This window comes from Pezoporus wallicus, unplaced genomic scaffold (genome assembly GCF_028554395.1).
Source record: "Pezoporus wallicus isolate ANWC-B61680 ecotype Strahan unplaced genomic scaffold, APGP_CSIRO_Pwel_v1 contig_5261, whole genome shotgun sequence".
Classification (NCBI taxonomy): Eukaryota; Metazoa; Chordata; class Aves; order Psittaciformes; family Psittacidae; genus Pezoporus; species Pezoporus wallicus.
Window position 1 is genome coordinate 2,785,720 of NW_026642423.1, and position 12,135 is coordinate 2,797,854.

Sequence of the window (12,135 nt, forward strand, 5' to 3'; positions counted from 1 at the left end):
ATTACTAACTTCCTGCATTAGGACTGCATTCTGCACTGTGGGGAGCAAGGCCAGGGAAACAATGGGTGTAAGCATGATTGCAGAACTGAATAGCTACTAGTTGTAGTTGCTGCTACTAGTGATGTAGGATCAATGAAAAAAAGACAAGAATCATTTGTGCTGTAGATTCTAGTTGTTGTTGCTACTTCTTTAAAATGTAGCAGAAACACTGATTATGCTTTGAAGTGTTAAATATAAAATACTGTAGTCTGTCCTGTAGCAACAGTTTTGTGACCTCTGTTGTCATAGCATTTTGTAATGTGTCCCTTTTGGTATCAAAAAATGTTTTTCTTCTAACCTCAAAAGAGCAAGGATATCAGTAATAGTCTGTGATAGATATAAAGTAAGTTTTGGTGAAAGACTTATAGGTGAAATTTGGAATCCAGTCGAGATTGAATTCATGGGTTAGTGTTTTTCCAGCATCTTAATACACAGGCCATTTCAAATATCTTTCTGTTTGCAAAAGTTCTAATATTTCGGATAGCTCTAGGGAAAGCACTGTATGTGTTGATGTCGTTCTTTGTTGCATGTTATTATCACAATGCTAAGTGGTCTTTAAAGGTGTTCTTAAAGCATAGTCTGTCATCCTGGAAAAGTCAAGAATTAATGCTAATTATTGCATTACAAAGGTATAAAGATTTTTATTTTTTTTTTGTACCCACTTGGAGGATTGTGACATTTTGCATAATGATCACTTCATGCACATAGTGGTACCTGCTATGCTCTGAAACAAATGTAGCTTCAAAACCAGAAAAAGACTGGCGTAACACCAAAATCATCTTAAAGTCAGTTTATAGAAAAGCCATAGTTTTTATTTCCTTCAATCTAACAGTTACATTTTCTTACTATAAGATGTATAAAATTTACATAAGCTACAAGACTTTTTTTTCTTAGCTTGCATAAACATCCAGTCATGCTTAAAAAAAAAACAAAACAAACCCACAAATCCAAAACATTACTATTCCTATGTCAAACATGGTAAATTTTGTCTTGATTTTTCCTTTTAGGAAGTAAATGCACTTGAATGTGAAATTCAGTTGCTGAAAAATCTGCTGCATGAAAGAATTGTTCAGTATTATGGCTTCTTGAGAGATCCACCAGAAAGAACACTCTCTATATTCATGGAATATATGCCTGGGGTAAGCAAGAGAGACTGTTCACTTCAGCCATCATTACTATGCAGTATGACAAGCACCCAAGTAGACGGCTTTTGCAGTAGTGCACATAGATATTAAAGAAATGTCCAAGTGAAAAACAGTACCCAAAGATGGGTGCTGGCAAGAGCTTGCAGCAGCTGACATTATCTATTGCTTTTTGGGGGGGTTCAGAGTTAGATTGATTTGTACAAAAGTTCTTTGCATTTGATTTTGGCATAAGACGTGCCTGGCAACATCTTTGAAAAACAGTGTTATCATTAATGAACTCACAAATCTTCCTGAATTTTAATGTTCCTCCTTGCTGTGCATCAGCTTGTGCTGTTGCAAAGTCACCATGTGAAGTGCTCAGTTATTTAAAACAAAAAAACAAAAAACAAAACAAAACAAAAACAAAAAAAAAACCCACCTAAAGCAGCTAAGATGGGTGTGGGAATAAGTGCATACAGAAAATAATCTTGGTGCTTGCTTTCTGTGGGGCATTCAGGTACAGTTGGATGATTCTTCTACTGTTTTGTTAAGAAACTAAGGTCAGAAAACTGTAGATTTTCATTTTCTCACTAGGTGGGGTCAGCAGAGCTAAATAAAATGTGCTTGTATAAAAACACAGGCTCTATTTCTGCAGAGTTACAGCATTTACTTTGCTGTGACACTCCAGAAGAACAGTGGCAGTGGGGGGAGTTGGTGATGGAAGTGAGTTGGAGCTTTCTTTATTTGTTTCTTTTTTGGAGTTTTTTAGGTGAGTTCTGCACTCTTAGGAGGGGCCTTGTTGAATTTTTCTGAGATTTGAAGGACTGTCACAGAAGTAATTTTCTGAGATTTGGAGGACTGTTACACAGTTTGTAACTGTGTAACAAAGCCAAGTTATACAAAACTGTTGCAAAAGCATTAATTTTTTATTTCATGTTTTTTTAAGTCAAGAATTTCTTACCTTTTAATTTTTACATACAGCACCATCTTCCAGCATTTGGTATTTTTGACAATCTTTTTTTTGCCTGAGTATAAACTAACCAGAGTGAATGGTGTGTGTTCTGTTCAAATTGAGCATCATCATTTAACCATCAAAAAATTAGAGTGGTGTTTAAGTGAAAGTACTGTTCTTTTACTGTACATCGTACTGGAACTATTCAGCTGCTTGACAATTTTAAAGCTAATAGGTTAGCATTTCAGTATATGAATTCTCTGTCCAGCCTTTTTTTTTTTTTTGTCAAAGTGTGTATTTTTCTCACTGGAGATAAAACTTTAGCTGTGCTTATAAGCCAGTCTATATAAGTACTGCAACTTTAAGTGTCTGCATTTCAGGCATAAATTTTATTGAAGTTCAGCCACAGTATCAGCCCACTTGTGATTCTAGAAATGTTAGTGGTTTATACTTTTTGTTTGCCGTAGGGTTCCATTAAAGACCAACTGAAATCATATGGAGCACTCACAGAGAATGTGACTCGTAAATATACGCGGCAGATTTTGGAAGGAGTTCACTATTTGCACAGTAATATGATTGTCCATCGGGATATTAAAGGTAATGATAGTTCTGTGCACAGTTCAGTGCTCCGTGCTACAGATTCTGTACCAGTTTTGTGTGAAGCACTAAAATGTGTAAGTTTGAAATGCCAAAATACTGACTTAAAATCAATAAGGTTGCTTTCCATCATTTATTCTTGTTCACTGTTGTATCCTGAAGGGGAGAATATAAGCATCTTTGTGATGTTCTAGCAGACTTCTGGCAATGCTTGTGGCGTCTTGTCTGCAAAACAATTATAACAGATTTCTTTCTAGTTTTAATATTAATAGTTTTGAACATACCCAAGGATGTCATTGCAAATAGAATGTGCAGAGGAAAGTATCATGATTTGAAAGCTTATTTTTACAGAGTTTTGTTTCATCTATTATATAGAAGTTACCAAACATTTCACTGGTACAAGAAATGACTGCAGAGGTGACTTGCCTGGTCAAATGACTTGGACTTCTTCTATTTACTGACAGGAAACCTGAGGAAACAGACATTTTTACTTTCTGCAGATAGATAGGTACAAGACGGCTTGTGTAAGCAAATTATAAATATGTAGAGAGATGGTGATGTGCCAAATAGGTGCATTGAGCACAATGTTGTGGTATTCCCTAAAAGTTTCACAATTTTCCTGTTGCTTTCTATCAATAGTGTTGTGTTCCAAAAAAAGTTGAGTTATCATTGTCAGTTTGTACATACTTATGTACATAAGTGTTCTGAAAAAACCTCTGAGACAGCCTGAGGTTTTTGTGCCTTTCATGAATGTAACACTGTATTCTCTTCCTTGCAGGAGCAAATATTCTGCGAGATTCAGCAGGCAATGTGAAGCTCGGTGACTTTGGTGCCAGCAAACGACTGCAGACTATCTGTCTCTCTGGCACAGGAATGAAGTCTGTCACAGGAACTCCATACTGGATGAGTCCAGAAGTTATTAGTGGAGAAGGGTACGGCAGAAAAGCAGACATCTGGTATGTTAAAAAGGAAATAATTTTCTTCTGAAGGTTATTTCAGAATGGTCACTTTTTCGAGTGTGTAGGTGTTTGTTATCTGAAGTTGGAGTGTTTTGTGCTGGGATTTGAGCTGAAGAAGGTGGCAAGTATGAGCACTTAGTGTCATAGGATATTTGGAGAGTGTAACACTGAAATTTGGGAATTTTTCATTTGGCAGTTTCTTGGCCCATCAATTTGAACAACATAAAATTATCCTGTGGACCAGTCCTGCATGAAGTTAGGATTACCAGACTGTGGGTCCTGGAGAGGGACTGGGTGATAGCAAAATGGGAAGCTTTGAAGCAGCAGTTAAGTCAGTGTCCTGTAATGAAATTTCATTAATGAAATACCTTTGATGCAAGACAGAAAATGAAATGCAGGTCCTTTAAAAAATGAGCACATAAGAATGAATTTACCAGATTTAAATGGGAAGTATCAAAAAATAATTTGGTTTAAGTTGTTATTAAATACTTAAGAATTAAGAGGGAAAGGTAATTTTAAAAAATGAATGCCTGTGATACACTGTGTAATATGACATAGTCTAGCATAGGTCCAGCCCGGTGGACAGATGATTTTAGTGATTAGATTCCTTGCACTGCAGGTGATCTGTGAACACACAGAATAATGGGTAGGCAACAGTAGAGATGCAGTAGTAATACTTTGTTTAAAAAAGAACTGTATTTTATCCAACCAGTGGCAATACTTTAAATATCAGGGAAATTAATTTAGCCTACTTCAGATCACTTATTCAAGTATAGCAGAATAATTACTATTAGAACAGCCTTATAGATTTCAGGCAGTTGGCTTGTTCAACATTGAAGTATTTGTACCAAGGTTAATAGATGTTTTTGTGATGGAGAAAATTCTCATTAAAACTAAGAAAAAATACTGAAGTTTGACTTCAGACAGTCAGTAAATCCTATTGTGTAAATAAATGTGCCTCTGTCTAACCATAAATTTCTTGCAAACATATTAGTAAAACATAAAACTTCATGAAAAACGGGAAATTATTCCAGCTGTCCATTTTGCAGTATCATTTGCTTGTTATTGGAAGAGGCTGATCTTGCAGGACTTACGGAACAAAAATTTTCTGGCCACATGCATATCTTTCTGCCTTCCTAAATCCTTTAAACATAAGCTTTGTATACAAAGATTATTTAGGATCTTAACATTTTGTTTGGCAATTTAAGTGTATTTTTAGTATCCTTAACTAGCAGAGGAAGGTACCATTGAAGTATGGTTTTCAACTTTTGAAGTGGCCATGTTATGTTTGCACATTACTCATGTATTTTTAAGGAGCTAGCAATATGTACAGGATACTCAAAGCATTCCTGTTGCTTTGCATTTCCGTTAGGCCTTAAAGAGAACGAAAGCTTTCAAGTGCATCCAAATCCTGCAGGCGTCTGAAGAGCTGGGACACACAGGTTGTGCAGCACTGGTGGCCTGCATCAACCTGCTGAGCACTGAATAGTGCAGTGCCATAACACAGTTGGTATTGCCTAGATAAATACCTGATTACCTCTTCCTTGACATAGTAGCTTTTTGCCCAGTGAAGTAATAAAGTGAAGATGTAGGTAGTGATGTGTGTAACTTTAAGATAGAGCATACAGCTATTACATGCAGGTTTTTTAGAGCTGTTTTCCACTGAAGCTGCTCTGTAGAGTTAAGTGGACACTACTTACCTGGGGCATTTTAGTCGCGTTCTGCTATTTCTTTGTTTTCATAAAAGGGCATGACTCTGTTGTAACCTGCTGTTTCACTTCTGCCTCTGTTTCAGGAGCGTAGGTTGTACAGTGGTAGAAATGCTAACGGAGAAGCCACCATGGGCAGAGTTTGAAGCAATGGCTGCCATCTTTAAAATTGCCACTCAGCCCACCAACCCCCAGCTACCACCTCATGTCTCCGACCATGCTCGGGATTTCCTGAAACGGATTTTTATCGAGGCCAAGCTGCGACCATTTGCAGATGAACTGCTAAGACACACGTTTGCACACTATCACTAACAGCCTGCCTCAACTCGGCTTGCATCTACTGCGTTTATTTTCTATTTGACTGCACTTTTATTTTTTACAAAAAAAAAAGGAGAAAAAAAGACAAGAGAGAATTTTTCTCTTGAAACTTTGTTTCACTTAGATTGTAAATAATCTAAATTTTGTATCTAAGATGAGAATCTTCTCTCCCCAGCTCCCACCAGGACTAGAACTTTTAGTTCCTATGATGTACTGATGTGGTTCATGTAGATAAAGCACTTTAGTACATATTTGTTCCTTATTTAACGAGGAAAAAAAAGAAGACAAATGCTTGGACAGTCAGGAACTGTGTGACTTTTTCTGACACCACTGACTGACTCAGGGTGCAGGGAAAAACAGACATGCAGCTAAAGGACAGAAGGTTACTTCTCTGTGATTCTTCTTTACATTGTAGGTACTTTTGTGGCAGAGAGTTCTAAGTTCTTATATTTTAGCAGTTTAATCAGTTTCTGGATTTTACAATTTAAGTTGGAACGTGCAGTTCTGAGAGTTAATGATAAAGCTAGAACTTGGAACTCTTTGTACACCAGTGTGTCTAATCGGTACTTCTATGTGACCAAAAGAAAATAACAAAAAAGAACTCAACACTGATGTACTAGTTTGAGGTTTCGGTGTAGAACTATTGCATTTTCTTATTAGGAAAATAACTACAGGCAAACAGATTATAGAACCAGACTCCTCAGAACTACTATACTGCAAGGGGGAAATTTCCATAATAGACAAGGGTCAGCTGTTGGATGTAAATAATTAGGAGAATGCCTCCTGCTGTATCTGCCAAAGAGAACCTCTGTTGCATAAGCTTGGAGGGCAACGGTTATCTTAGGTAAGGTATAACATTGATGTTGAGAATCAGTTCTCCTCCACAGTCCCATGAATAGCTGGAGGGGGAGTGACTAATCCTTGTGCAGTATATGAGTTACTTGAGTCAGAATGAGCTATAAGAAATGTTTTCAAAGCTGTTGAGAGGCACTAGGATGGAATGTATGTCAACATCAAGTGCCTGAATAATACAAAATTCTCCCCATTATGCACTAAAAAACCTGTTCTAGTAACACAGTTCAGTCATCTGGGATGTGTTGAAAATTCCTGAAATAATTAAACATCTTTAATGCCAGGAAGAAATCACTGAGAAAGGCAACACTCCATTTACATTTTTAATAAGGTCGTGATGTTGAATCCACATAAATAAGGAGGCAGAGCACAAAAGACTGTATGAAGAATAATCCAAATGTGCAAAGAGGGCCAGCAGCTAAATAACATATGTGATTACTCCAGCCTGATAATCCAGATGATTGGTGTTTGTCGGATTTCCAGCTGTCATAAAACATACGTTAATCACTTTTTCCATTGCTGAAAGAGTATAATAAAAGAACAAAAGGAAAACTCTGAAATACTTCTTCTCAGTTGAGAAGTCCAGGTACTGATCAGGTGTAGAATGACTGACTTTTCATAACAGAGAAGTCGAACTCCCATAGCTTTGTAGAAGAACACAACACAAATAATTTAAAGGGTATTTGGAAATAAACTGTTGGACTACAGAACTGAAATACTGTATACTGTTTTGAATGATTCATTACTTGCTTTTGTTGTTTAGTGAAGGCAGAGCAGGTTGGTACTGTGAACCGTATCCATGTTGACAAGGTTCTACCTGTTTTGTATCTTTAGAGGACTATCGGAATTATGAAGTGCATGGAGACAGAAGAAGCAGCTTACCCATTCCCATGGTAGCTCACTCATGAGATTTCCACATTTATGCTGCTAACTTCCAAATTTTTTATCGGAGCATAAGCAGGAGTATGGCTTTATCCTAATCACTTTTACCTGCAGTGGAGCAAGAATGACTTCTTTTGAGTCTGTCATCTCTCCTGTGACTGAGGGCAGTGGCTTCTTTGGTTTATATGAGTATTTTGCCCAGCACTTAGAATTTTCTCAGTCAAGGTACGCAACTGCGCAAGGTTTTCTGAGCATGGGAAGAACTAGCCAAGCCAGGGAAGGTTTAGAAGACTGAAAGAAAAAAAGAAAGTCAGTTTGTACTGACATTTTTTTAGTCACTTCTCTGTCACTAGATCAAAACTATGGAAGCAGCTTTTGAGAACTGATATGTACTCTGCTGTAAAGGACTTTTGCTTTATAAGCAAAATTTAGTGACAGCAGGGATGTAGAGCATAATAGTTTATGTAGGTAATTTAAATATCATATCATCAAAATGATTGGTTTCAAACAGATAAAGAAGGTACCAAAACCAAGATGAAAAATGTATATAAAAATCAGTATTGGACAGTGATACCTGAAAAGGTAAGGAAATTTTCTATTACCAAAAAGGACATTAAAGGGAAAATGTAACCAGGTTTATCTGTAGCATTCATAACATTTAAATATACTATTCTAAAATGAAACTGCACTCTCTGAAGCTTGACAGTTTTCAGAATCTAGTTTTCTTATAATGTGTCCTTTTTGTGAGGCAGTGCTGGCTCATGTATATTGCAATATCACTTTCTTGTTGGGATTTTTTAATTACTGAATAATCAAGTTTGCTGCTTTTGTGCCTTTTTGAAAAAAATGGCATTCAGTCATGACAACGGTAAGCATTTTGGAGCCAGGAAAAAGGGAATTGCCCGAAGGCATTTTCCTTCATTTCTTTGCTGCATCAGAAAGCTGCCAACATAGAATGCTTCTTAAATGAAGATGCTATTTGCCAGTTAAAGTGATTCTAGTAAAATTTTATTAATTTAACCAAGATTAGGCTTGAGCTGTTGTTTTTTTCACCCTATGGAGACTTTGTCTGCTTGTTAAGCAACTTACAGTATATTAGATAGATATTAACATAAATATTTTGAGCTAGAAATAATTACGAAGCTAAATCAGACTTTTAGCAAAAGGCTAGCCTAGTATGCATCCCTTACTGCGGTAATGCGGTAAAACAATCTGTAGTACCTCTGTATACAATGTCTGTAGAACACTTACGTTGGCTACTGATAATGAACAAACGCTAGTTCTAGAGCCTGAGAGAACTTGAGAGGGCGCATGGAACTCCATATTTAAACTTCCAGTTTAAATCCCTGCTTGCACCTTCTTGTATTTTACTAACAAAGATACCAGCATTTTAGAATCATGAATTATTCTTAATGTTGGATCCAATGACTCGAAAATGCCAGTGAAAACAATCCCATTGCAGGGTGTTTTGCTTTCCTGTAAGTGCCACGATGAAGCGGTTCTTTCAGTCAAGAAGGACCGAGGTTCCCAGTGAGTATGCGTATCTTCAACACTTACTTATTGGCCAAAGAATTTTATTATTCTGTCTGTTGCATGTATTAAGTAACAACAGTTGAACTGCTTCTTAATGGTGTGACTAACAGACCTGTTAAAGTGCAACTGAAAATTTCAGTTGTGTTAGAGCAAGTTGTGTATTTTTAATCTGCGTGATAGAAATATCCGTGTGGGGACATAAAAAGGTATGGATCCAGTAACTGCAAAGGTAAATTGGCCTAGGCTTTTTTTCCTTGTCAGTTTTAGTCTTAAAATTTGGAGTTACAATTTGATTTGTAGCTAAACAGTCCTTTCAGTGTAACAACACAAAAATGTCTTTGTTGTTTTTTCTTTTTTTAGCTAGTGCCTTTTTATTTGTATGCCTTAATTTTGTTCATATTTGAACACAGTGTTGAAATATGTCATACAATTCCGTGTCACCAAAGAGTCTTAGAATATGGGCACTTTTTCGCAAAGTACCCAAACCAGAATTTGCCTGACTACGTTGAAAAGTGTGCTTTAGTTAGAACCTGCGGCACACGTTTACATTCAGAACTTTAAAAAGTGATTTTTTGAGCACTTCCTGAGGGCTTCCTGTGCTAATACAGGTTTTGTATTTGTGGTTTGGAGATTGTACACTGATGCACATATCAGAAAAGGGACTTTTCTGTACTCACAGAAATACTGTTAGAGCCAAGATTTAGCTTCCTAGCTCTGGGTACTAGACTCTGGGTTTACTTTAGAGATTGCAGCAGCATTCATAACAGACTTGGAGTTATAGTTGGTACATTTGTAAACATGGTACTGAATTAAAAGCTGTTTACTTTCAACACACAAGATACAATGTGTCTAGCAAATCAGCAGATTTCTCAGTGAGGCTACCACCATGCCCATGACATTCTTTCCTGTGCCTTTTGGGTAAATCTAACCTGCCGTTGTCTTGACTGAAAACTTTGTAGCAGCTGTAGGTACAGTGCAGAACAGCAAGCCATTCTTTGGGACAACACAGAGCAATGTCTAACCACAGCTTGAGCAAATTGGTCAGATCTACAGTTATTTATAACTGATTTCTTACTTTTTTAATCTTGAAAGTCTTTGTCACGCATATAGAAGAGCATAATGTGTGTGCTTGAATGTAAGTCCCTATGGTGTTTCTGGAAAAGCAGAAGTATTACTGCCAGTATCATTTCTTCTTGCTGGTAACTTGCCGTCTTGTGTCAATAACAAGTCTGCAGTGTAAAATCACATACAATTACCAAAGCTTTTCTATCCCCGTATACATATAGCCAGAAGTGATGTTTCATGAATTAGTACTGTTACTTAGAGATATATGTATATCCATCAGAAAGCTACTGCTGATTAAAGCAAGGTACTAGTAAAAAGTGATAGACACTGCCCATATTTAAGAGATTTGGGTGTTTGTAGTCACTGTTTTGATGTGCAAAATTCATGCCAGCATTAAAATGAAGAGTTTTCTTTTTAAAACTCTTAGTCTTGTAATTTTAAAATTAGTGCATAAGCTTGGTGACTAGACCTGGTGACTTTTGCAGCCGGGTCTGAGCTTTGAGAGATTCAAGGCACACCACAAAGATAAGCAGATTTGTGACCCGAGCTGCTCCATGTACTATAGTGAGAACATTTCAGAGCTACTGGGGAGCAGTCTGTTTGACCTTATGGCAACATGTCACCCACAGCTACCTGGGTGTCAATGCTGCCTTCAGGAGGAGCCACAAATGCACACCAGTGGGGGCAGGCAGAAATGCCACCAACCCAGGGTTTCTGAATCAAAGTCCTCAATCAGAACCAAAGGAGCTCCTTTCTCTCTTTATTCCCCCCACTTGGTTTGCATGGGTTTTCTCTCTAGTTGGCGTAACTTCGGTACTGCATAGGTGGTGGCCACCCACAGCTCCTGAATAAGGTGCGAGTTCATGCACAGCTTTATACCAGGGCCCTGTCACTTGAATCCAGGTTGCTGCAGCTTCCTGCTTGCTGGAGTAACCCTTGAGTTTTCCCTGGCAATATACATATGTGTGCTTGAGGGGTCAATGGGGTGGAGTAAATGAGCTTCCTCACGTGTCAGGGCACCGATGCTAGCAGGCACGCTTCGTCTAGGTCTTAGTTTTTATAAATTTATTTTAAAGGGAGAGGAACTGGATAAAAACAAATTAAAATTTTATCTTACAGTTCAGCCCTTAAATTTAGGCCACCGATGAGGATTGGAGGTCAGGGTCTTCTGGAGAGAGAGAGAAGGAAAAGGATACTCTTAACTCCAGAGTGCATAGTCATAGGAAATATTTCAGAGGTTTTTCATGTCTTTCTGCCCAAAACTAGATTATCCTTTTTCCCAGAGGTTATATAATGTGGATTTAAAACCAAGGATTGCATTTTGTTTTCCGAACAGGCATAAGATTGTCAGTTCCGTAGTGTTTGTTTCTCATTAATATCAGTAAAAAAGGTGGTGTGCTCCTAAAATTGGAACAGTTTATTAAAGCCTAGTGTCTGTCATCTCAGGCCTCGCAGAAGTCATGTAATGGAGTATCACTGTAAATACATGGAGGAGACTTAGATGAATTGGAACGTAGGCTTTTAGTTTTCATGAAGCTATGAATAAAAATTTGTAAATTTTCTCTTGATCTAATGTACATTTTAATGTAGCCATTAAATTCTCTATTTAATCTATCAGTTTCTCACTGTAAATGTTTTTACTCTCAGTTGAATGCTGGGCACAGTTTGTAATGTATGTACACAAAGGTGTTTTTTTCTATCAACGTTGACTTTTTTGCACATTTTTGGAAATATTTAATTTGTACACTGATTTAATACTCTGACCAATTGTTGATGGGTGTATGGGAATCACGTGTGCGTGCAATGTACTACTGTCTGGATGTATGGGGTTTTTTATTACTTTTTGAGATGTTGCTACCAGTAACTGCACTGCTGTTGCTGCTTTACATGGAATATCTTGTGTATAAAAAACAAAAAAGAGATAAAAAATACAATTAAAAAATTAGCCTATGGTTATCTTGGTTGAGGAACTCAGGAGTTGAGTATTGCTTGCTAGTTCCGTTTGTCCAGCAACCTGCCAAACCGAGAAACAGACAAACAGACCCCCTTGTAATTCTGTGTATGCATTGAATGTGTGTGTATATATGTATCTCCCGGTAATCTTA

The 12,135-nt window shown here is 37.3% G+C and overlaps 1 protein-coding gene across 3 annotated transcripts in view; it reads left to right on the forward strand.

Annotated features, from left to right (window-relative positions):
• Positions 1-8,456, forward strand: part of MAP3K2 (mitogen-activated protein kinase kinase kinase 2) — a 51,654-nt gene extending 43,198 nt beyond the window's left edge. For all 3 annotated transcript variants that reach the window (XM_057430002.1, XM_057430004.1, XM_057430003.1), the window contains 4 exons: positions 1,047-1,178; positions 2,583-2,712; positions 3,491-3,668; positions 5,467-8,456. In XM_057430002.1, coding sequence (XP_057285985.1) covers positions 1,047-1,178; positions 2,583-2,712; positions 3,491-3,668; positions 5,467-5,692 — 666 coding nt within the window. In that variant the 3' untranslated portion in view covers positions 5,693-8,456. The remainder of the gene's footprint in view (positions 1-1,046; positions 1,179-2,582; positions 2,713-3,490; positions 3,669-5,466) is intronic.
• Positions 8,457-12,135: the final 3,679 nt, after the last annotated feature.